The sequence below is a fragment of the Rhinopithecus roxellana genome, chromosome 2 (assembly GCF_007565055.1).
Source record: "Rhinopithecus roxellana isolate Shanxi Qingling chromosome 2, ASM756505v1, whole genome shotgun sequence".
In the NCBI taxonomy this organism is placed as follows: Eukaryota; Metazoa; Chordata; class Mammalia; order Primates; family Cercopithecidae; genus Rhinopithecus; species Rhinopithecus roxellana.
In genome coordinates this window covers 80,611,089-80,636,754 of record NC_044550.1, presented here as the reverse complement: position 1 = coordinate 80,636,754, position 25,666 = coordinate 80,611,089, and the positions used below count along the sequence as shown (strand labels likewise).

The 25,666-nt window shown below is 37.1% G+C and overlaps 2 protein-coding genes across 2 annotated transcripts in view; both read left to right on the top strand.

Annotated features, from left to right (window-relative positions):
- FREM3 (FRAS1 related extracellular matrix 3) overlaps positions 1–25,666 on the top strand; it is a 119,720-nt gene that overhangs the window by 33,307 nt on the left and 60,747 nt on the right. The window lies entirely within an intron of this gene.
- LOC104657019 (gap junction alpha-1 protein-like) lies at positions 14,469–15,874 on the top strand. The gene has a single exon (XM_010356731.2). The coding sequence runs from the start codon at positions 14,542–14,544 to the stop codon at positions 15,688–15,690; it is 1,149 nt and encodes a 382-aa protein (XP_010355033.2). The 5' UTR covers positions 14,469–14,541; the 3' UTR covers positions 15,691–15,874.

The window sequence follows — 25,666 nt, the reverse complement described above, 5'->3', positions numbered from 1 at the left end:
AGCCATCCCACTACTGGGTATATATCCAAAGGATTATAAATTATTCTACTACAAAGACACATGCACACGTATGTTTATTGCGGCACTATTCACAATAGCAAAGACTTGGAATCAACCCAAATGTCCATCTGTGACAGACTGGATTAAGAAAATGTGGAACATATACACCATGGAATACTATGCAGCCATAAAAAAGGATGAGTTTGCGTCCTTTGTAGGGACATGGATGCAGCTGGAAACCATCATTCTTAGCAAACTATCACAAGAAGAGAAAACCAAACAGCGCATGTTCTCACTCATAGGTGGGAACTGAACAATGAGGAAACCTGGACTCGGGAAGGGGAACATCACACACTGGGGCCTATCATGGGGAGGGGGAAGGGGGGAGGAATTGCATTGGGGAGTTATACATGATATAAATAATGACTTGATGGGTGCTGACGAGTTGAGGGGTTCAGCACACCAACACGGCAGAAGTATACATATGTAACAAACCTGCACGTTATGCACATGTACCCTAGAACTTAAAGTATAATAAAAAAAATAAAAAATTAAAAAAATTAAAAAATAAAAAAATATATATTACTTGAAATATAGTTCATCATATATATAATAAACTAGCACAGATGGATTTACCTAAGCTGCCTTATTCTTTTTAAACAGTGTATATTTTGTTTTATGACTATACTGAAGTTTAAGTGGTATCTAATAAAAGGCATTTTTCTCTTTCATTTTCAATGTTGTTTTGAACTTTTAATCTCGGCTGACTGTGGTACATGCTTGCATACTTTTCCTTAGCACCAGAAATATTGATTTAACCTTTAAATATTGATTAATTTGAATGTCTAAAACATTCTAGCATTTTCCTAAATTCCATAGTTGCTTCAAACATAGACTTTTCCATACAAAGATGCCAAGACAGACATGTGGTTGAGGTCCAAAGTATGAGAGCAGTTTATTACAAGATTAGCTTTTAATCCTTAGAAGTAAAAAAAGTATGAGCAAAGAAACAACTAAACAAACAAAATCTCTTGCTGGTAGATGTCCCAAGAAACTCCTTGAATAGTTAACTGAGTTGTTGGCATTCTTGCTTCTTTGGCTTTAGAGGGGTTGAACTATGGTGGATTCTCCACCTTTGGGGTTTCGAGGTCATTTATGCTGAACTTGTAAGGATTAAGTCTGCAATTTAGAATCAAGTCTACACTTACACTGAACTGCCTGAAGATATAATGCTGCTCTGAGTTCACATTTCTAGCTCGCTAGCCAGTGGAACGGCAAACATCACTATGCAGTGATGATGGGAGAGAGAGGGGAACCTTGCCCACTGTATGTCACATAACAGAGCTGGGTGTCATCTCAGCATTTTATCAAATATTTTACATCCATCCCTGGTGCTTGACTATAAAATGTCATTCAGAATGTAGGAACCAATGGCTTTAAATCTTCTAATTTTAGATCCTGCCCACACATTTATTTTGTGTGATGTAGACTTGCCCATACTTTTACAAAGTAGCTGCATTTCTGATGTATCAATTTTAATTTTTAACAGTTAGAATTCTTCACACCTAGTTTCCACATAGACAATTAAATGGGGTTTTGAGGTGAAAGTATTTTAGATATTGAGTCAAAAGTGGGATGATTTCCAGATGATTATCTCAGTTCTCTATTTTATTCTGAAACATCCCTGTGGTTTTCACCATACTCTTAAAAAATAAAAATAATATATACAAGAATAAAATGAGAATTTTAGTGCAGAAGAGTCTAAAAAACAAAAGTTTTCTTTCCTGCCCCCATCTGTAGTCCTATTCCAGAGAGAAAAAATTGCTTTTATATAAGCAAATATGTATATGTGTGTGTCTAACTAGTACACATAGCTGTGGCTGTAACTACATCTCCCATTAATTTTTAAAAAACTGGAAGTATGATAGATGAATACATTTATATTTTATTTATCTATGGCCTAAATATTCATCTTTTTGTAAGAGGATGCTGTTTAGAATTATATCTCAGGGTGTATATATGAGTTAAAGAGGAGAGGGAGATAATCTGGTTAGACATAGTCAATCAAATCATATACTCCTAATCATAATCTATGTTGGAATTGAAACGCCTCCCTGACATATAATAAGTGATCAAATCATATTGGTTGAATAAAAGAAGAAACAGTCAAAATAATGAAAAAATTATTAAATTTCAAGTTCATTTTGTGATTTGTAGAGGCTTAATATTTAATTGTGATTTTTGAAGTAATATTGATTATCATTGTGGATGATTTGGAGGGAGACTTTTTGAAAATAATAAATGAATATATTGTGGAGTTTCTGAACCAGAACAAATAGCTTCAAAGAAAAATAGCTTTGGTCTCTTTATCTTTTAGTATTTGCATGAAAATATTTGTGTTCATGTTTCTCTCCATAAAAATGAAACACAGGCTTATTTTTTCACTATAATTTATTTTTTTAATCATGCAATTCCATGTATAAAAATAGAAAGTTGGTGTATGTTGCAGGAAGTCAGGGGCCCCGAACGGAGGGACCAGCTGAAGTCATGGCAGAAGAACATAATTGTGAAGATTTCATGGACATTTATTAGTTCCCCAAATTAATACTTTTATAATTTCTTATGCCTGTCTTTACTACAGTCTCTGAACATAAATTGTGAAGATATCATGGACACTTATCACTTCCCCAATCAATACCCTTGTGGATTTCCTATGCCTGTCTTTAATCTCTTAATACCATCATCTTTGTAAGCTGGGGAGGATGTATGTCACCTCAGGACCCTGTGATGATTGCGTTAACTGCACAAATTGTTTGTAGAGCATGTGTGCTTGAACAATATGAAATCTGGGCACCTTGAAAAAAGAACAGAATAACAGCAATGTTCAGGGAACAAGGGAGATAACCTTAAACTCTGACTGCCGGTGAGCCGGGTGGAACAGAGCCATATTTCTCTTCTTTCAAAAGCAAATAGGAGAAATATCACTGAATTCTTTTGCTCAGCAAGGAATATCCCTGAGAAAGAGAATGTGCCCCTGAGAGTAGGCCTCTAAAATGGCCGCTTTGATGGCAGCTGTCTTTTGCAGTCGAAGACAAAGGGATGAAATAAGCCCCAGTCTCCTGTAGTACTCCCAGGCTTTTTAGGAGGTGTGATCATGTAAAAACCTAAGAAAGCTCTGATACAAGAAAATAATCACACTTCAGAAAACCTGGCTAATCAAAAACTATTTTGGAAAGAAAAAGAATATTATGAATGATTTTTCGAAACATTCTCAACTAGCAAATCAATACCTACTATATTCACGGATTGTGTCTTTTAGATTGAATTATTGTGTATTTCTTGCCTTTCATTTTCCAGTTGCTAAATATCCTGATTACCACATACATCAATTTTAAAAACATCATTTTGCTTGAAAAGAGAGTTTATTGCTTGAAAAGTCAAAGCTGTTTTTGTCTTGCTTTATGTAAACAGGTTATTAAATAATCAATTCACAGATAAATTTAAAATATAACTTCAACCTCAGGATAAAGTCTTAAATTCCATGTACACACACATGTGCCTAGTAAGTAGATAATTATAAATAAACAAGTACCTATGTGTATATTAATATATGAGGCATGTATATACAACTCTTCAAAAGAGAAAAATATTTTAACTCATTTAGAATGGCTAGTTAGCATGTATCTTTCCTATTGGTAGTAAAGTAAAATACTTCATTTTTCAGGATATTTCTAATTCTTCATTCTCAAATTCAAGTTCAGCATTTACTGAACACATCTCATCCCAGGTATTGTACCAGATGTAACTAATTTCTCAGTGAATCTCCACAATACCATCAAGACATAGATATCATCCTCTATTTTTTAGATGAAGAAACTAAATTTTGATGAGATTGAGTGAATGGTTACATTCTAGGCAGTCACAGGGAACAACAGGAAAATCACAAAATTCTAATCCCTTTGAAATTAAGTCAATATCAAAATTATCTTTAAATGTGTTCATCTACTCTTACTTTAAAAATTACATAGTTCTTGTAACAATAGACAGAGTGGACTACTTGAGAGGGGAGGAAGGGAGCAGAGTGTGGGTTGAGAAACTTCCTATTGGGTACTATGCTCACTATCTGGCTGCAATATACTCATGTAACAAATTTGCACATGTACCCCCATGTCAAAAATAAAAGATGAAATTAAAAAAAATATATATATATATATATATAACATGTTTCTGTAGAATGCAAAAGATATTTAATTTAAAGCAAAAACTATAGGCAAACATCTGGAAGCTGATGTTTGTATACAATACGTGCACACAGACAAGTCCTTGGGTGACTTGGGTTTTTTTTTTTTTTCTGAACTAAAAAAGCAGTTGAATACATTTATTAGTGGTATGTAAAACTTCATATAAAATTGAATGAAGAGTTAGGGACTGGGCATAGTGACTCAGGCCTATAATCCCAAAGTAGGCCAAAGTGGGAGAATCACTTGAGGCCAAGAGTTTAAGACCAGCCTGGGCAAAAAAGGATGACCCTGTCTCCACCAAATAAAGAAACTTGTTTTAAAAAATAGCCAGGTGTGGTGGTTCATGCCTGTAGTCCAAGCTACTCAGGGGCCTAAGGCGAAAGGATCAAGTGAGCCCAAGATTTCAAGGCTGCAGTCAGCCATGACCAAGCCATTGTACTCCAGCCTAAGTGACAGAGCTAGACCCTGTCTCTAAAGAAATTAATTATTAATTCATTAATTATGAATTAAAAGCACAACTAAGAATAGAGTTATGATCTGTGTAGAGAATTCATAATGCACCCTAGTTCCTAATGTGATTATTTTTGCTGGTTCATGGGCCTCTCAGTCTTAGACTCATTTTTATTTTAGAGAAAATAAAGCCACTCCTCTGAGATTTTGCCTTTGACTAAGCAAGTAGCACAAGCAACTGAATGAAACCACCGCCACTTTTAGAAACCAAAAATCACTGTTTCGATATGTAAATGACTTAACTGGATACTCTTCATTGTCTGGAGTCACAGAAGACAGGCATTCTTCAGTGTCTGCTGAACTGAAGATGGTATTTTTTAATAGAAAAACTACCGGCCAGGCCCAGTGGCTCATGCCTGTAATCCTGGCACTTTGGGAGGCCGAGACGGGCGGATCACGAGGTCAGGAGATCGAGACCATCCTGGCCAACATGGTGAAACCCCGTCTCTGCTAAAAATACAAAAAAATTAGCCAGGCGTGGTGGCAGGCACCTGTAGTCCCAGCTACTTGGGAGGCTGAGGCAGGAGAATGGCGTGAACCTGGGAGGTGGAGCTTGCAGTGAGCTGAGATCCAGCCACTGCACTCCAGCGTGGGCGACAAAGCCAGACTCCGTCTCAAAAAAAAAAAAAGAAAGAAAGAAAAAGAAAAACTACCTATAGATTGCATTCTAATTGAGCTTCAACTAAGTTGAGCTTCTGAGCCGTTTGCTTACAATTTCCTATCAAGGCACAGATACACTGGGTTGTATCCATGTATGAGAATGATTCAGGTTTTTCTAACGTAATTTACAAAAAAAGTAGGAATGACTATGCTTATGCCCACTTGCACACTTTCCTTTAGCCTATGTTTATGAAAAATTGACAGAGAAACAAAATATATGTATGAAGCATGGAGTGGATATCAAACCCTGCCCTCATTAGAAGGAGACCATATAGTAAAACACGGAAGGCACACCTGATATCTAACTTTGTCAGGTTTTCAGAGGCCCATGCCCTAGCAATAGCACCAAACTGGAAAGTCAGTGGCAATATAATTTCAGCCCTTTCATGAACTGAAGCCAAACAAGCCAACATTAAGGACGAAGATGTGCTAATCAAGTAATCAAGGATCACAGTGTTTTATTAGTTAGGTGTGTTATTAGATATAGACATGCAAACAGAATGTTCTCCTTTTGCTTTGATTTTTTGACAGTTGTTTGAGAAAGTGAATACAGGAATGTATTGTTATGCAGTGTGGCAAAAACAGAGGAAGGTTTAGGGCCTCCAGATCATTGTTAGTGATGCCATTGAGGTTCCAGTTCTTTGCTTTTACTTTTTTCTTCTTTCTACCTCTACTTCCATCTTCTCTTCATTTGCTTTTTATTTCTCTGGCACAGCTTGTAGAATGAGCTCTGGATACTCATCGTGTTCATTGTGTTCTCTGGTTCTTGAGTTATTTTCCAGCCCTGTAGTAATACTCCACCTGGGACTTTATTTACATTACTTAGTGCCTTATCTTTCATTCTGCAAAATAGTGTTTAGAAAATATAAAACACTTTCATCTATTTACTAAAGAGTGTTTGCATAAGATAACAATTTATTTTTAAAGTAGTTTCATAAGTTATAATAAGCAACTTTTACTATATCTATCATCATAGCTAATAAATGCACTGAAGAAGGTGTGGAATTTGTTATTTTTATAAGCATAAATTCTCTGAAACAGAATGACTTGTTATGATGTTTACTCAGAAAAAGCTAAGAACGTCAGAAAACTCTGTAAGAAAATCCTACTAAAGAGAGGAAAATTGAATTTCCTTCGAGACTAGCTAGGTAAAATGTTTCATTCACACAGTGAGTTTCAAGGAGCTAGACATCCTCTGTAATTATCGGGGAAGGCACTAAACCGTACTCGGGGCAGACATTTTGTAGTTCTGGCAGGATTACAGCTGGAAGCATTCTTGCTTAGGAGAGCCAACTGAGTTACTCAACTGAAAAAGTTATGATGGATTGAAAATGGCATGTGGTCTCTACTTCCCCTGATTAAAACAAAGCGGAGTATGTGCCAGTTGGCAAGGAACTGGGAGAAAAGAAAATGAGTTTCTTGAGACAATGACTTTCTAGTCTTTTTAAGCCACTGATATAATGTTGGAGTTAAATGATTATTTGAGGGAAGACTTGTAATAGATTTCCCAGTTCCTTTTTTTTAAAGTAGTTTGAATTACTATGCAAGGTTAATTTAATAAACACTGCCCAGCATTAGATTCTCAGTTGACAAAATAATTTATACAGATAGATTAAAGAGAGAAAAGACAAATCAATTTTTTCCTTAAGTAGTTTATTTTCAGTAGAATAAATCTATAGATCTTAATCTAAGAGATCTGTATATAGAATATAGTGGTGAAATTGAATTTAAATTTTCTGTTAATTTTAGTAACTTCCACATAAAATATAGTATTCCTCCAATTATAAATATATGTTGGTAACAAAAATACTACTAGCGTTACTTGTGACTTTGCAACTATTAGAAATATCAAATTACAGATACTTTAATATCAAATTACAGGTATTGCAGAGATGTCAAAATATTCTTCAGAGTCATTATTACTTTAAATTTTGGTAATAATTTTATTAGAATTTTTTAACAGTTTTATTGAGATATAATTCATATACCTTGCAATTTGCCCATTTAAAGTCTATAATTCAATGGTTTTTAGTACATTATACATTTTTTTACATTGTGGTAAAATGTATATAACATAAATTTTATAATTTTAACCATTGTTAGGTATGCAATTCAGTGTCATCAATTACATTTACAATGTTGTGCAACTATCATTACTGTTTTCAAAACCTTCCATCACTCCAAACAGGAACCCTTTATCTATTAAACAGTAATCCTCCCCCTTTCTCCAGCCTCTGGTAACCTCTAATCCACTTTATGTCTCTATGAATTTACCTTTCTAGATATTTCATATAAGTGGAATTATACAATATTCTTCCTTTTGTGTCTCACTTATTTCACTTAGCATATTGTCTTCAAGGTTCATCCATGTTTTAACATGTATCATCACTTCATTTTATGTTGAATAATATTCCATTGTATGTACATATCATATTTTTCTATCCACTCATCTGTTGATGGACATTTGGGTTGTTTCCACCTTTTGGCTATTGTGAAAAATGCTGCAGTGAACACTGGCATACAAGTATCTTTGAGTCCTTGATTTCAGTTCCCTTGGATATATACCTAAGTGTAGAATTTCTGGATATCATTAAGTAATTGTATGTTTAGGTTTTTTAGAAATTGCCAAACTGTTTTCCATAGCAGTTGCAGAATTTTTTTAATATTCTAATAATTGTGTTGTAATATAACTGTTTTTTGCATATCCTATGCATTTTCTTTTATGCATGTGGAAATACTGTTCTATGAAGGGGATCGTAGGCTTTCCCAGACTGCCAGCACACTCCATGGCACAAAAATGTTCAAGAACTTCTGCACCTATCTTCTGTTTTTTCTAAGACAAAATAATTTAAATCTGTAAAACCCTGGCAGGTATTTAAAGCCTGAAACTAAGAAGAGCAATCATTATAAAAATAGTGATTTTGCATGATCTTAGAACGTTAGTACAAATAAGCTAGACTAATGACTAAAATGAAAAATGCTTTCAGAACAAAATGTGCTGGATTTTGTAAGAAATATCTTTAACAATAAACATGTTGAGAAAACATAATATGCAATTCAATGGGTAATTATGATAAATCAGGCCTTTGATATCCTAGAACGTAAGGGCTAGTTAGATGAATACACTTTGAAATCCAGATAGTTCTTGAAACATGGTTGATTTAATCAATCAACTTCTACTGGAGTTCTGAAAAGGGAGAGGGGAAATAATTTGCATCTCTTGCATAGAACTGTATTCAATTTAAACATCTCAAAATTCATTATGGTTAGCATTACTGTGTCTTTTATATAGAATTTCACTTAAATCTTGTGTTTTATAATAAGAAAATAGTTTAACCTCTTGCCCAACTTAAGTGTTTAGGATTCAGAATAGGATTGTCCTCAATATGTGAACACCTACCTTGAACTTGGGCTGAATTTCAGAAATGGCCTAATACTATTCTGAATTTACTGTAGCATTATTTTATAATTAACAAATACTTATTAAGTACCTCCTATATGCTAGGCAACTGGGATATGACACAGAAAAAGACATAATCCTTGCTCTCAAGAACTTACAGTCTAATGGGAGATAAGTTAACAAGGCAGAGTAAATGCTATGGTAAGAGTAAGCTTCAGTTACTATGAGAATAAGTGGGTAAGGCACCTTATTCATCTTTGAGGACTCACGGAAAGCTTCCCATATAACCTGAGACCTGAATGAGTAGGAGTTAGCCAAGTGAAGGAGATGTATAAAGGGAGAAAGAGCAAGAGCAAAGGAGATTTGGGGCACTGCTTGAATTCACTGTGACTTTGTAAACCTGACTGCAGAGGCTGCGGCCAGAGTTGAAGTAGTGAGCATGCTCCAGACCATGAAGGATATTCTAAATCAGGGGTGACAATCTTTTGGCTTTTCTGGGCCACTTCGGAAGAGGAAGAATTGTCTTGGGCCACACATAAAATATACTAGTGATAATGATAGCTGATGAGCTTAAAAGAAATTCTCATAATGTTTTAAGAAAGTTTACAAATTTGTGTTGGGCCACATTCAAAGCCGTCCTGGGCTGCATGCAGCCCAGGGGCCACAGATTGGACAAGATTGTTCTAATTGATGTCGATAGACTTCACCCTGAGGACACTGAGGAAACAGCAAAGGTTTAGACAAGGTGGTGGGTGACATGCTCACTCTCTCTGTCCATTCAGGTTGCTGTAACAAAACACCACAAATTAGATAACTTTTAAATAGCAGGAATGTATTTCTCACCATTCTGGAGACTGGGAAGTCCAAGATCATGGTGCCAACAGATTTGGTATCTGGTGAAGGCTTGTTTCATGGTTCACAGATGGCAAATTCTTACTGTGTCCTCATGCTGTGGAAGGGGTGAAGAGTCTCTTTCTGGCCTCTTTTATAAGGGGACTAATCCCATTTGTGAGGGCAGAGCCTTCATGACCAAGTCACCTCCCAAAGGCCATGTCTCCTAATACTATCACCTTTGGGGTTAGAATTTTAACATCTGAATTTGAGGGGGACACAAATGTTCAGACCACAGTACTCACAATGCACTTTGCACACATAACTTTGTTTGCACTACGAAGACTAGATTGTGCAGGTAGAGACAAAACTAGAAAGGAGGAGATGGCAGTAAAATGAGGTGAGACTGATGTTAGTGGAAACTTAGGTGGTGGCAATAAGAGTGGAGAGAAGTGGATTGATTTTTTATTAAATAAATGTGTAGGAGTTGGAAGTGACAGTTATTGAACTTGAGGAGGTAAAGAGAGGAAGTCAGGAGGAGCACCCAGATTTCTGTCATGGGTCCTGGGTGACATGGTGGCAGAGAATAATGAGTTTAGCTTGGGAAGTGTTGGGTATGAAGTTCTCATTCCATATCTAATACTTACTATCCCTATGGCTTTGGGCAAATTCTATAACCTTTTTTAACCTAAAATTAGCATCTCTAAAATTAGCTAATTCTAAAATAGAGATGCTAATTCCTGCCTGGCTCATATGGTGTGATGGGGCACTAATAAAATTATGTATGTGGAAGTCTTTTATAAACTGTTAACCACTGTACAACTGAAAAGTGCTGTAATTCAGATCACTGTTCCAGTAACTACTTAAAACCTTCTGCAATATCATCATTACTATCATGAATTATCATTTAGGTAAGTAAATAAATACAGGCCTAGGAATCAGGAGACTTAAGGGTCAGTCCCAGCTCTGCTGCTTCCTAGCTCTGGGATCTAAGGTCCTGACTTGCAAAATGAAGAGGTTGAACAGCTCATCTCCAAAGGCCCTTCCAGTCCTAAAATTCCAAGAATGCTATTGACTGTTCTATTGAATATTCAGCATGATCTCAGTAGGTCTAGGTGGATTATTCTTACGGAAAGCATTTTAAGAAAAATTTTTAGTCACCATTAACCTACTTTATGGAGAAAAGAAAGCTTAGGCTTTCTGAGAAACTATTATTATACAAATAAGCACATATGTGATTAATAGGTTACTTGGTAAATATGAATGTGTTATAGAAACAGTTTAATTGAGTATGACTAGGAAATGGTAAAATATGATTTGCTGCAATGAACAGTCGGGAAAGATATGAAATAATTCTAGCATTTCCTATTAAATTTCATTTCGTGAATGTGAATGCATAAACAATGCTTGGGATTTTTTTCTCATGCCATTGATGCAAAGAGCAGAAAGTATGTAAAACCCTAAACAATTTCCTTCATTATTTTATGTTCTATGTTGTTGAATGTAAACAATCAGACACTCCTGGGGCTTTGCCTTCCCCTTAGTTTTTACTTTTTTTGTTTGTGCTTTTTTAAAATAAAATCTATTTATTTACATGAAAATGCATACTTAATGTCATATTTTTAACAGTTTTATTGAAGAAAAACTCACATCTTATCCAATTTGCCCATTTAAAGTGTGCAATTGAATGGTTTTTAGTATATTCACAGGATTATGCAACCATCACCACAATCTAATTGTAGAACAGTTTATTCTCCCCAAAAATAAAGTTCATACAGTCACTTCCATTTCCCCCACCCATCTCCCTACTCTGGGCCTTAGCAACCGCTAATCTACTTTCTCTCTGTAAAGATTTGTCTATTTGGTCCTTTCACATAAATAGAATCTTGCCATATGTAGTCTTTTGTCTGGTTTCTGTCACTTAGCATAATGTTTTCAAGTTTATCAGTACTTCATGCCTTTTTATGGTCAAATAATATTCTATTGTATGTGTATGTGGTACTACTGCTTTTTATTTATCCATTCATCAATTGATAGACATTTGGATGTTTCCATTTTGGGGCTATTGTGACTAGTGCTATCTGAACATTCATATAAACAAGTTTCTGTGTGCATATAAATTTTGCATGGAGGTATTTCTCTTGAGTATACACCTAGGAATGAAAGATTTTCCCTCGGTTTTTAGAACTCAGGACCTGATATCTGCTGTCATCACTGCCTGGGGAACTCTTTATTTCAGTAGAAAGAGGAGTAGTGAGGGGCAACTGAGAGAAAAGCAATTGGATTTCTTTTGAAAACAAATTTAGGCTTGGGTGTTTATCTAATTATGCATGAAGTACTTGTTTCCAAATTTATAATTACTGTGGGGTAAGAAATTTTTACTGCAATGCGTTAGACAAATTCAATAACGTACGCCTGAGATCTGTTTTCTTAAGAGACTTCACAACTTCAATAACACTTGTTGTAAGTAATATTGGTCATTTAATACAGGGGTTATGCCTATGAGCTAGGGAATGTGGAAAACTTAATAAATTTATTACATATCCTCTGAGGAGTTTTACTTTCATATTAATACAAACACTGATAAAACTGAATACAAAATTCACAGTGAATTTTTAAGCTATGCTGTGACTTCAAAGCTCATAGCCTCTAGCCATGCCCCGGGCCCCTGGTCCTTGCCCCTTGTAGGGACATGTTCACTCCGATTTGCCCTTAGGGTGTTGGCTGTAAGGTTTGAGAAGCACTGATGAAATGAATTTATTTTTTTCACATGGTTTTTCATACGAATTCAAAATAATTTACATGGTATTTCCTCAATGGAGCCATATGGAGCTAGCAGTTAAGAGATGCTGCATTAAAAGATGCTGCCTTTTGCTTCACAAGTTGAATTGTAAATTGACCAAAACCATCCATTAGAAATCATCTCCAATGTTAACTTTACAGTACTGAGAAGAGTATCATGAGAGGGTACTCTCTAGGTGTAAAACATTCTAATTTTATTAACCACTGAATACAGTTTTGTTCACCTGTGATGTTTTTCTTCTCTCATTTTGTCGTGTGCAGCCAAGTTGAGCTTGGTCATGTTATTTCCCTGTTTTACCTGGGCTACTTTCTGATAAAATGGCTTCAGGCTGGCAGACACATTTTCTGTGATTAACTAGGCATAAAAGGGTGGTATTTTTCTACATAATTTCACCTTTCATGTTTTAAATTGATTTTCGCCTTTACAGCTTCAATTTTTCTCTCCCCTGAATTTATTTGTTAGGGAAAAAATGTCCTAAGGAGGAGAACACTGGTGCACAGTATAATGAAGATATCTGGAAGGGATTTCTGACAGATTTCTATGCAAATCACAGATCCTTTCTGCTGCCTTGCACCCCTCCCTGACCCCCATGCCTCTGTCCTCACTTACCTTCCTGGGCATCCTGGTGTGGAAATGGAGAATGGAGGGAACAGCTCCACTTCGACTGTTTCTGCCAGCCATGTGCTCCTCCAATGCTTACTCTGATTCCTTCATTTGCTCACTATCTTCAACTCTAATTTGTTTCCTTACTGGGTCTAACATGCTCTTACTTTACAGTTCACCACAAAGTAGCATCACATAATAGAATGAACACAAGTTTGCAAATACAGTTTAAGAGTCATTGCATGACAAGTTCAGGAAAGATGAGTCTTCCCTTTCCTTAGGCAAGAATTCCAAATGTCAAAAAAAAAAAAAAAAAAAAACTGGGGCCCCTCCAAATTAGTAGATATCATTGCTTTAGTCAGAGTTGCTTAGGAAAAATTTGCAAAATATAGCAAAATATATAAAACATATTTAGTGGAAAACAAGTGCAGCTAGAAGATGGGAAGGAATTGGATTCATCCTGGTTTAGTGCTTCTTTTTATTCTTACCAACAATCATTTTCTCCAGAGCATTTGGTGAATCTTTTTTACTGAGTCTTGTTTCCTAAGTGCACTTTACATGAAAATTCTTTTCTAGCAGATACATCTCATTCATTTCAAAAACTTCTTTTATTACACTCCAAGTTATTAATGTTAAATTTTAGACAAAAAGATTTCTTAGTTTGGGCCTGGCATGCTGGTTCATGCCTGTAATGCCAGCACTTTGGGAGGCCAAGGCAGGCGGATAACTTGAGGCCAGGAGTTCAAGACCAGCCTGACCAACTTGGTGAAACGCTGTCTCCACTAAAAATACAAAAATTAGCCAGGCATGGTGGTGCAAACCTGTAATCCCAGCTACTCAGTAAGCTGAGGCAGGAGAATCACTTGAACCCAGCAGACACAAGTTGCAGTGAGCTCAGTTTGCACCACTGCATTCCAGCCTAGGTGACAGAGCGAGACTTGGTCTCAAAAATAAAACTTTTTTTAAATTAAAAAAAAAAAAAATAGAAAGATCCCTTGGTTTGTTGTACTGGATTTAAACCAGTAGTCTTCCTAAAGGTATTAGTTCAACTACCTAATATTGTTTTGCTTGTTTAAGAATTCTCACTTTGGCCGGGCGCGGTGGCTCAAGCCTGTAATCCCAGCACTTTGGGAGGCCGAGACGGGCGGATCACGAGGTCAGGAGATCGAGACCATCCTGGCTAACATGATGAAACCCCGTCTCTACTAAAAAATACAAAAAATTAGCCGGGCCAGGTGGCCGGCGCCTGTAGTCCCAGCTACTCGGGAGGCTGAGGCAGGAGAATGGCGTGAACCCGGGAGGCGGAGCTTGCAGTGAGCTGAGATCCAGCCACTGCACTCCAGCCTGGGCGACAGAACGAGACTCCATCTAAAAAAAAAAAAAAAAAAAAAAAAAAAAAAAAAAGGCTTTTTCATTTTACTTCATCCTCCAAGGAGTTCAATCACTTGGCGTGACTTCACTTCTTTTAAGAAAAAGAGTGGTGCCCAGGCAACATGGGTGACTGGAGCGCCTTAGGCAAACTCCTTGACAAGGTTCAAGCCTACTCAACTGCTGGAGGGAAGGTGTGGCTGTCAGTACTTTTCATTTTCCGAATCCTGCTACTGGGGACAGCAGTTGAGTCAGCCTGGGGAGATGAGCAGTCTGCCTTTCGTTTTAACACTCAACAAACTGGTTGTGAAAACGTCTGCTATGACAAGTCTTTCCTAATCTTTCATGTGCGCTTCTGGGTCCTGCAGATCATATTTGTGTCTGTACCCACACTCTTGTACCTGGCTCATGTGTTCTATGTGATGCGAAAGGAAGAGAAACTGAACAAGAAAGAGGAGGAACTCAAGGTTGCCCAAACAGATGGTGTCAATGTGGAGATGCACTTGAAGCAGATTGAGATAAAGAAGTTCAAGTATGGTATTGAAGAGCATGGTAAGGTGAAAATGCGAGGTGGGTTGCTGCAGACCTACATCATCAGTATCCTCTTCAAGTCTATCTTTGAGGTGGCCTTCTTGCTGATCCAGTGGTACATCTATGGATTCAGCCTGAGTGCTGTTTACACTTGCAAAAGAGATCCCTGCCCACATCAGGTGGACTGTTTCCTCTCTCGCCCCAGGGAGAAAACCATCTTCATCATCTTCATGCTGGTGGTGTCCTTGGTGTCCCTGGCCTTGAATATCATTGAACTCTTCTATGTTTTCTTCAAGGGCGTTAAGGATCAGGTTAAGGGAAAGAGCGACCCTTACCATGCGACCAGTGGCACACTGAGCCCCACCAAAGTCTGTGGGTCTCAAAAATATGCTTATTTCAATGGCTGCGCCTCACCAACTGCTCCCCTCTCGCCTATGTCTCCTCCTGGGTACAAGCTGGTTACTGGCGACAGAAACAATTCTTCTTGCCGCAATTACAACAAGCAAGCAAGTGAGCAAAACTGGGCTAATTACAGTGCTGAACAAAATCGAATGGGGCAGGCGGGAAGCACCATCTCTAACTCCCATGCACAGCCTTTTGATTTCCCTGATGATAACCAGAATTCTAAAAAACTAGCTGCTGGACATGAACTACAGCCACTAGCCATTGTGGACCAGCGACCTTCAAGCAGAGCCAGCAGTCGTGCCAGCAGCAGACCTCAGCCTGATGACCTGGAGATCTAGATAGAAGCTTGAAAGCATCAAGATTCCACTCAATTGTGGAGAAGAAAAAAGGTGCTGTAGAAAGTGCACCAGGTGTTAATTTTGATCCAGTGGAGGTGGTACTCAACAGCCTTATTCATGAGGCTTAGAAAACACAAAGAGATTAGGATACCTAGGTTCATTGGGGGTGTCAGGGGTAGATGGGTGGAGAGGGAGGGGATAAGAGAGGTGCATGTTGCTATTTAAAGTAGTGGATTCAAAGAACTTAGATTTTATAAGTAAGAGTTCCTTTAGGTGATACATAGATAAGGGCTTTTTCTCCCCGCAAACATCCCTAAGAATGGTTCTGTGTATGTGAATGAGTGGGTGGTAATTGTGGCTAAATATTGTTTTACCAAGAAACTGAAATAATTCTGGCCAGGAATAAATACTTCCTGAACCTCTTACGTCTTTTCAACAGGAAAAACACAGAGGATTGTCCTTAAGTCCCTGCTAAAACATTCCATTGTTAAAATTTGCACTTTGAAGGTAAGCTTTCTAGGCCTGACCCTCCAGGTGTCAATGGACTTGTGCTACTATGTTTTCTATTCTTGGTATCAGTTTAAAATTCAGACAAGGCCCACAGAATAAGATTTTCCATGCATTTGCAAATCTCAGCGTTATACGTATATTCTTTTCCCATCCACTTGCACCATATAATTACCATCACTTTTTCATCATTCCTCAGCTACTACTCACATTCATTTAACGGTTTCTGTAATAAACATTTTTAAGACAGTTGGGATGTCACTTAACTTTTTTTTTAAGCTAGAGTCAGGGAATCAAGCCATGCTTAATATTTAACAATCACTTGTATGTGTGTGGAAGAGCTTCTTTTGTTTGTCATGTATTGGTACAAGCAGATACAGTATAAACTCACAAACACAGATTTGAAAATAATGCACATACAGTGTTCACATTTGAACCTTTCTCATGGATTTTTGTGGTGTGGGCCAATATGGTGTTTACATTATATAATTCCTGCTGTGGCAAGTAAAGCACACTTTGTTTTTCTCCTAAATTGTTTTTCCCTGTGTATCCTATTATGGATACTGGTTTTGGTAATTATGATTCTTTATTTTCTCTCTTTATTTTAGGATATAGCAGTAATGCTATTACTGAAATGAATGATTTCCTTTTTCTGAAATGTAATCATTGATGCTTGAATAATAGAATTTTAGTACTGTAAACAAGCTTTAGTCATTAATGTGAGAGAGTTAGAAAAAATGCTTAGAGTGGACTATTAAATATGCCTAAATGAATTTTGCAGTAACTGGCATTCTTGGGTTTGCCCTACTTAATACACAGTAATTCAAAACTTGTATTCTATTATGAGTTTGACAGTCTTTTGGAGTGACCAGCAACTTTGATGTTTGCACTAAGATTTTATTTGGAAGCAAGAGAGGTTGAAAGAGGATTCAGTAGTACGTATATAACTAATTTATTTGAACTATATGCTGAAGACATCTACCAGTTTCTCCAAATGCCTTTTTTAAAACTCATCACAGACAATTGGTGAAAATGCTGAGTATGACACTTCTTGCATGTCAGCTACATAAACAGTTTTGCACAATGAAAATTACTAATTTGTTTGACATTCCATGTTAAACTACAGTCATGTTTCAGCTTCATTGCATGTAATGTAGACCTAGTCCATCAGATCATGTGTTCTGGAGAGTGTTCTTTATTCAATAAAGTTTTAATTTAGTATAAAAAAAAAGAATTCTTACTTTATGAACTTCCTACTAAAAAGAGCTTAATTTTAAAATTTTTTTCTCATGTTTTATACTGGTAATCAAAAGAAGAGTTCCCTAATTCTAGAATTACTGAATAGGCACACATGGTCCTTGTGGAAGTATTTGTTTTATAAGTACATTACCTGGGAAGTTTTTTAAAAATACAAATCTGGGCCCAACCATCTAAACGCTCTAATTTAATTTGTCTGGAGTAAATACTGGACATCAGTGTTTTGAGTAACTTCTCCAGCAATTCTAATGTGCAGCCAAGTTGGAAACAATGGTTGGCAAAATGTTAAGATAAGTCTCATGTATACTTCTTGTATAACCTCTCGTCCTTGAGTGTAGGTGGGACCTGTGACTTGCTTCTAATCAATAGAATATGTCAAAGGTGATGGATGCCACTTCTATGTTTAGATTTACACATGTACATACCTGTGTGTATGTTTGTATGTGCATCTCTGGCTGGCTGGCACACACTAGAGAGTCTCCATTGACCTTAAAGAAGGAATCAACCACGACATGAACTACCTGTTAAAAGATCCACATAACACAGAACTGCAGGAAGCCTCTAAAAGCTAAGGGCAGCCTCCAGTCAAAACCAGTAAGAAGCTGTTGAATGACCACAAGTAAATGAATTCTGCCAAAAATCTAAATGAACTTGGAAGTAGATTCTTTCTTATTTGAGCCTCTAGATGAGAATGCAGTGTGGCTAACACCTTGACTTCAGTCTTTTAAGTCCCCTAGCAGGGGCTCTAGCTAAACTGGGCCTGGACTTCTGACTCACTGAAGCTGTGAGATATATGTTTTTTCAGCTGCTAAAGTCATGGCAATTTTTACATGACAGTACAAAATAGGAACCACTCTCTAATAATTATATCAGAGCCATTTGTGTTTGTGTTGCTCCTTTATGCCTTTTAGAGTTTGCCCAAAACATAAAAAAATAGAGTCAAGCCCTATTATTTGCTGCACTCTGGTATCAAAAACTTGTACAGCTCTTTTCTCCAAGTTCTGCATGTTGCCATTAAGAGAAGGCAGAAAAGACCCATATCCTAGCACTTAGGAAGGCTGAGGCAGGCAGATCACTTGACCTCAGGAGTTCAAGACTAGTCTGGCCAACATGGCAAAACCCCATCTCTATAAAAAATACAAAAATTAGCTGGGCATGGAGGCGTGCAACTGTAATCCCAGCTACTCAGAAGGCTGAGGCAGGAGGATGGTTTAAGCCCAGGAGGTGAAGGTGGCAGTGAGCTGAGATCGCATTGTACTCCAGCCTGGGCAACAGAGCCAGACCCTGTCTGAAAAAACAGAAAGAGGAAAGGCAGGAAAGCATGCAGTCTTCCCCTCAATTTACCCAACTCACAAAACCCAAAAGGACTAAATGGGATTTTTTTTTCTATATTTTTCTAAATAATTTCTATATTTTCTAAATAATTTCTACATTTTTCTAAATTTTTCTAAATTTCTATTTCTAATAATTTTCTAAATAATTTCTTTATTTTTCTATATTTTTTCTATATTCTTTTTGCCACTATATTTCATTTGCCACTTTCATTTCTATTGCTAGTTAAGAATTTTTAAACTATGTATTATTCCTTTTTAAGAAAAGAAAAAGACCATTTGAATGAATAGTTGAGTTATTTTTAAAGTTATATCTTTAGGACACACCAGGAAAACCAAATGAACAGCGAGGAAACTGGCAGCATGTAACATTAAGCACAAAATGGTAAGATGTTATTCACAGCTAGGGACTTGTGCAGAAATACAACATACAGAAGAATCTTTTGAACTATCAGTTCTTCAGATATTACAAAAAATGCAGCTCTATGAATGAATCCATTGAAAAGAAAATAATAGTAATGCTGAATTAAAGTACACTATTCCATTCAGTACATAACTGATTATTTTATATGAAAGTGACCTATGTCATCTTTACTTCCCTCTCCCTTTCCATCTATTAAGAAGTATAAATGACTTAAGGATGGGCTTTATTATTTTCTCGCAGGTTAAAGGATTAGGATTTCCTGATGTCCATATTGGATTTGCACAATTTCAACTAATATGGGAGTGTGTTGGCCAAGTCGTTTTGAGGGTCGGATTAACTTATTAATAACAGAAACCAACTTATAGCATTTCAGCTGACCACTTTACTAATCAGCACCCACTGAAACTAGAGCAAAGTTACCATCTGTTGAGGACGGAGCAGATAGTACAAATGAATTCTAAGGCCCTCCAGACTCCAGCATTTTGTTCTGTGTGTGCATTTCCATGTCCCCATCAAGGGCCCTGGAGTGTTCACCAGTGAAACTCTGAACCATCTTATCTGAAACCTTTGAATATTTAAGAATTGGGATTTCAGTCTTTTGTAATCTCTTTCCACCCATCCTCTGAGTTCCTGTTTAATTCATAGGAAATCAAAAGCCTCTATCTTGCTTGATTATTGTACAACAAGCCAAATGCTGATGAGATTTAGCAAACGGTAGTTTGAGAAATCATCTGATAGACCAGCATTAACTATTTGTTTATAGATTCTGTGACTTTTCTGGTGAAATGAGCAACCATTTAAAAAAGCAGAGAGATATGTGTTTTTAAAACCACTCAGGAATCCCATTGTTTCTTAAGTCCTGGTTAGCACTCTGTAGATATATTACTTGTCTGACTAAAACCAAATAGATTTACTATCCCATATTTAAATAGTAAGTAAAATAGAAACATACGAATATTATTAAAAGGAATACCTAGACCACTACAGTGATCAAATAAACGAGCACTGAGTTTGTTTACTTGCCAGGAAGATAATCGTATCATTGAAAAAATTCAGAGTAGTTCACTGAAGATGAGAAGTCAGGGACTATATCCCGAGAAAAGAAAAGTCCATTGTGATTATGCTAAGTAAGGAATGACGCCTATACACTGGAGAGAGTGGGATGAATCCACAATATTGATATAAATGATTAAAACAAATCGCATGTTGGCTGTGGTGGCTCATACCTGCAATCCTAGCACTTTGAGAGGCCAAGGAAGGAGGATAGCTTAAGGCCAGCGGTTCAAGATCAGCCTGGGGAACATGGAAACCTGTCGTTTCTACAAAAAAAATTTTTTTAAATAGTATTTATGATTTGTGGAATTGGTTCAACTTTTTTTCTTTTTTATCCTTTATGTTCTAGGGTACATGTGCACAATGTGCAGGTTTGTTACATATGTATACATGTGCCATGTTGGTGTGCTGCACCCATTAACTCGTCATTTACATTAGGCATATCTCCTAATGCTATCCCTCCCCCCTTCCCCCACCCCACAACAGGCCCCAGTGTGTGATGTTCCCCTTCCTGTGTCCAAGTGTTCTCATTGTTCAGTTCCCACCTATGAGTGAGAACATGCGGTGTTTGGTTTTCTGTTCTTGCGATAGTTTGCTCAGAATGATGGCTTCCAGCTGCATCCATATCCCTACAAAGGACATGAAGTCATCCTTTTTTATGGCTGCATAGTATTCCATGGTGTATATGTGTCACATTTTCTTAATCCAGTCTGTCATTGATGGACATTTGGGTTGGTTCCAAGTCTTTGCTATTGTGAATAGTGCCGCAATAAACATACATGTGCATGTGTCTTTATAGCAGCATGATTTGTAATCCTTTGGGTATATACCCAGTAATAGGATGGCTGGGTCAAATGGTATTTCTAGTTCTAGATCCTTGAGGAATCGCCACACTGTCTTCCACAATGGTTGAACTAGTTTACAATCCCACCAACAGTGTAAAAGTGTTCCTGTTTCTCCACATCTTCTCCAGCACCTGTTTTTTCCTGACTTTTTAATGATTGCCATTCTACCTGGTGTGAGGTGGTATCTCATTGTTGTTTTGATTTGCATTTCTCTGATGGTTAGTGGTGATGAGCATTTTTTCATGTGTCTGTTGGCTGCATAAATGTCTTCTTTTGAGAAGTATCTGTTCATATCCTTTGCCCACCTTTTGATGGGATTGTTTGCTTTTTCTTGTAAATTTGTTTGAGTTCTTTGTAGGTTCTGGATATTAGCCCTTTGTCAGATGAGCAGATTGCAGAAATTTTCTCCCATGCTGTAGGTTGCCTGTTCACTCTGATGGTAGTTTCTTTTGCTGTGCAGAAGCTCTTTAGTTTAATTAGATCCCATTTGTCAATTTTGGCTTTTGTTGCTGTTGCTTTTGGTGTTTCAGATATAAAGTCCTTGTCCATGCCTATGTCCTGAATGGTATTGCCTAGGTTTTCTTCTAGGGTTTTTATGGTTTTAGGTCTAACATTTAAGTCTCTAATCCATTTTGAATTAATTTTTGTATAAGGTGTAAAGAAGAGATTCAGTTTCAGCTTTCTACTTATGGCTAGCCAGTTTTCCCAGCACCATTTATTAAATAGGGAATCATTTCCCCATTTCTTGTTTTTGTCAGGTTCATCAAAGATCATATGGTTGTAGATGTGTGGTATTATTTCTGAGGACTCTGTTCTGTTCCATTGGTGTATATCTCTGTTTTGGTACCAGCACCATGTTGTTTTGGTTACTGTAGCCTTGTAGTATAGTTTGAAATCAGGTAGCGTGATGCCTCCAGCTTTGTTCTTTTGGCTTAGGATTGTCTTGGCAATGCAGGTTCTTTTTTGGTTCCATATGAACTTTAAAGCAGTTTTTTTCCAATTCTGTGAAGAAACTCATTGGTAACTTAATGGGGATGGCATTGAATCTATAAATTACCTTGGGCAGTATGGCCATTTTCACGATATTGATTCTTCCTATCCATGAGTATGGAATGTTCTTCCATTTCTTTGCGTCCTATTTTATTTCATTGAGCAGTGCTTTGTAGCTCTCCTTGAAGAGGTCCTTTACATCCCTTGTAAGTTGGATTCCTAGGTATTTTATTCTCTTTGAAGCAATTGTGAATGGAAGTTCATTCCTGATTTGGCTCTCTGTTTGTCTGTTACTGGTGTATAAGAATGCTTGTGATTTTTGCACATTGATGTTGCATCCTGAGACTTTGCTGAAGTTGCTTATCAGCTTAAGGAGATTTTGGGCTAAGACAATGGGGTTTTCTAAATATACAATCATGTCATCTGCAAACAGGGACAATTTGACTTCCTCTTTTCCTAACTGAATACCCTTGATTTCTTTCTCTTGCCTGATTGCCCTAGCCAGAACTTCCAACGCTATGTTGAATAGGAGTGGTGAGAGAGGGCATCCCTGTCTTGTGCCAGTTTCCAAGGGGAGTGCTTCCAGTTTTTGCCCATTCAGTATGATATTGGCTGTGGGTTTATCATAAATAGCTCTTATTATTTTGAGATACGTTCCATCAATACCGAATTTATTGAGAGTTTTTAGCATGAAGGGCTGTTGAATTTTGTCAAAGGCCTTTTCTGCATCTATTGAGATAATCATGTGGTTTTTGTCTTTAGTTCTGTTTATATGCTGGATTACATTTATTGATTTGCATATGCTGAACCAGCCTTGCATCCCAGGGATGAAGCCCACTTGATCATGGTGGATAAGCCTTTTGATGTGCTGCTGGATTCGGTTTGCTAGTACTTTATTGAGGATTTTTGTATCGATGTTCATCAGGGATACTGGTCTAAAATTCTCTTTTTCTGTTGTGTCTCTGCCAGGCTTTAGTATCAGAATGATGTTGACCTCATAAAATGAGTTAGGGAGGACTCCCTCTTTTTCTATTGATTGGAATAGTTTCAGAAGGAATGGTACCAGCTCCCCATTGTACCTCTGGTAGAATTCAGCTGTGAATCCATCTGGTCCTGGACTTTTTTTGGTTGGTAGACTATTAATTATTTCCTCAATTTCAGAGCCTGTTATTGGTCTATTCAGGGATTCAACTTCTTCTTGGTTTAGTCTTGGGAGAGTGTGTGTGTCCAGGAATTTATCCATTTCTTCCAGGTTTTCTAGATTATTTGCATAGAGGTGTTTATAGTATTCTCTGATGGTAGTTTGTATTTCTGTGGGTCAGTGGTGATATCCCCTTTATCATTTTTTATTGCATCTATTTGATTCTTCTCTATTTCTTCTTTATTAGTCTTGCTAGCAGTCTACCAATTTTGTTGATCTTTTCAAAAAACCAGCTCCTGGATTCATTGATTTTTTGAAGGGTTTTTTTTGTGTCTCTATCTCCTTCAGTTCTGCTCTGATCTTAGTTATTTCTTGCCTTCTGCTAGCTTTTGAATGTGTTTGCTCTTGCTTCTCTAGTTCTTTTAATTGTGATGTTAGGGTGTCAATTTTAACTCTTTCTTGCTTTCTCTTGTGGGCATTTAGTGCTATAAATTTCCCTCTACACACTGCTTTAAATGTGTCCCAGAGATTCTGGTATTTTGTTTCTTTGTTCTCATTGATTTCAAAGAACATCTTTATTTCTGCCTTCATTTCGTTATGTACCCGGTAGTCATTCAGGAGCAGATTGTTCAGTTTCCATGTAGTTGAGTGGTTTTGATTGAGTTTCTTCGTCCTGAGTTCTAGTTTGATTGCACTGTGGTCTTAGAGACAATTTGTTATAATTTCTGTTCTTTTACATTTGCTGAGGAGTGCTTTACTTCCAACTATGTGGTCAGTTTTGGAATAAGTGTGATGTGGTGCTGAGAAGGATGTATATTCTGTTGATTTGGGGTGGAGGGTTTCTACGGAAACTTTTTAAAAGTGACTGGTCATGTTGGCATGTGTCTACAGTTCCAGTTACTCAGGAAGCTGAGGTGGGCAGACAGCTTGGACCCAGGAGTCCAAGGCTGTAGTAAGCTATGAGTGTGCCACTGCACTCCAGACTGGGTGACAGAGCAAGTTCTCTATGATAAATAAATAAGTAAATAAGTACCAGTTCCATGTTCACCATTCACAGAAGACTCTTCAACTGGGCCTGGTGAGTGTTTTAGATACCACAGTCATTGATCATCTTTGACTGATAGTTCATTGTCATTTATAAGGTATGGCTGGTTAGAACTAGCTGTGGGGAAGGGCAAGTATAGCATCCAGTTTTTATATCTCCTGAACAAGAGCTTTGTGAATGAAAACTGCTTTTACAGTGCCTTCTATTGGCTTTCATCTATTCAGGCAAAACAACATGCCTACAATAAGATAGGCAAATTATCAGATGTTTAGGTCTACACTACTACCTTGGTTTGAAGAGAGGATTCCACACACTGTTAGTGTCTTTTCAGTGTTCTTTCAGACTTCTTTTGCTATAGAATCAGCAGAGGTATGAACTGGTGGAATGCTGACTGTGCGATAGCATTTATGATTTTGTTAACAATTGACATGACAAAAGCAATGAATGGGAACAAAGATAGAAACAGCATAACTAATATTTATAGAATGCTCCCCAGCTAAACTCCTGTTTTGGCAAACCCAAACTGTGAGAGTAGTTGTCATGGACTGGTTTATTCAATTTGAACAACCAATTGATTTGTTCTTAAATTTTATGCAAAGGGTTCTCAATTGGTCCTGAAACATTCATTCAGAGGAAACAGAAAGTGTTAATCAGTGTGTAAACAGACTTTAATTTTTCATAAATAATCTGCAATTCTGTTATCTAGTACCATTGTAGCAAGTACATGGAGCCTCATTTGTCAAGCCTATAATGCAAATATAGTTTCACTTGCAATGACAGACAAGGTGAGAAAAAAAATTGTATAGAGTTTTCTAAGGCAAGTAGTCCAAGCCAAGGAAGAAAGTTCCATTGAAAAACCATGAATATCTTCAACCCTTCCAGGAAGGTCTACCTATCATCAAAAGTGTAGTCAATAGGTATTACTAATGGCTGAAGAGAAATTTCAACCTTGTGAAGGATCTTATTAACACTCCCAGGTTAACATTTTTCTTGCCCTGAGTTGGTATGAGTGTATTTAATTTTCACAAAGGAAAAACAAACAAGAGTCTGTGCAGTCTGTAATGGGATCAGGAGGAATGCAGAGGTTTCCAGAAAGCCAAAGCACTGATCCAAATGTTGTCTGATGCACAAGGTGAGAATAACATAAGGTGTGGAGCATGTGTGACAAAGGAGAACTTAGTGATGATGAAGAGTTGATGGTGCTTTCAGGATTGCCATATGGGTAAGGCAGAATCTATGACTGCAGTAGAATCCATTTAAAACTTTATAGTGAAATTTAACAGATATGGAATCTTATTCATATAAACATTTTTGGTAAATGATATTCTCTGTTCTACTATCCTTATTAAAATTAAATTGGCTCTATTTTATAAAATTAAGTTT

What these genes read in the sequence shown, in the direction of transcription:
- LOC104657019 (XM_010356731.2), top strand. Translation starts at nt 14,542, where the DNA reads ATGGGTGACTGGAGCGCCTTAGGCAAACTCCTTGACAAGGTTCAAGCC.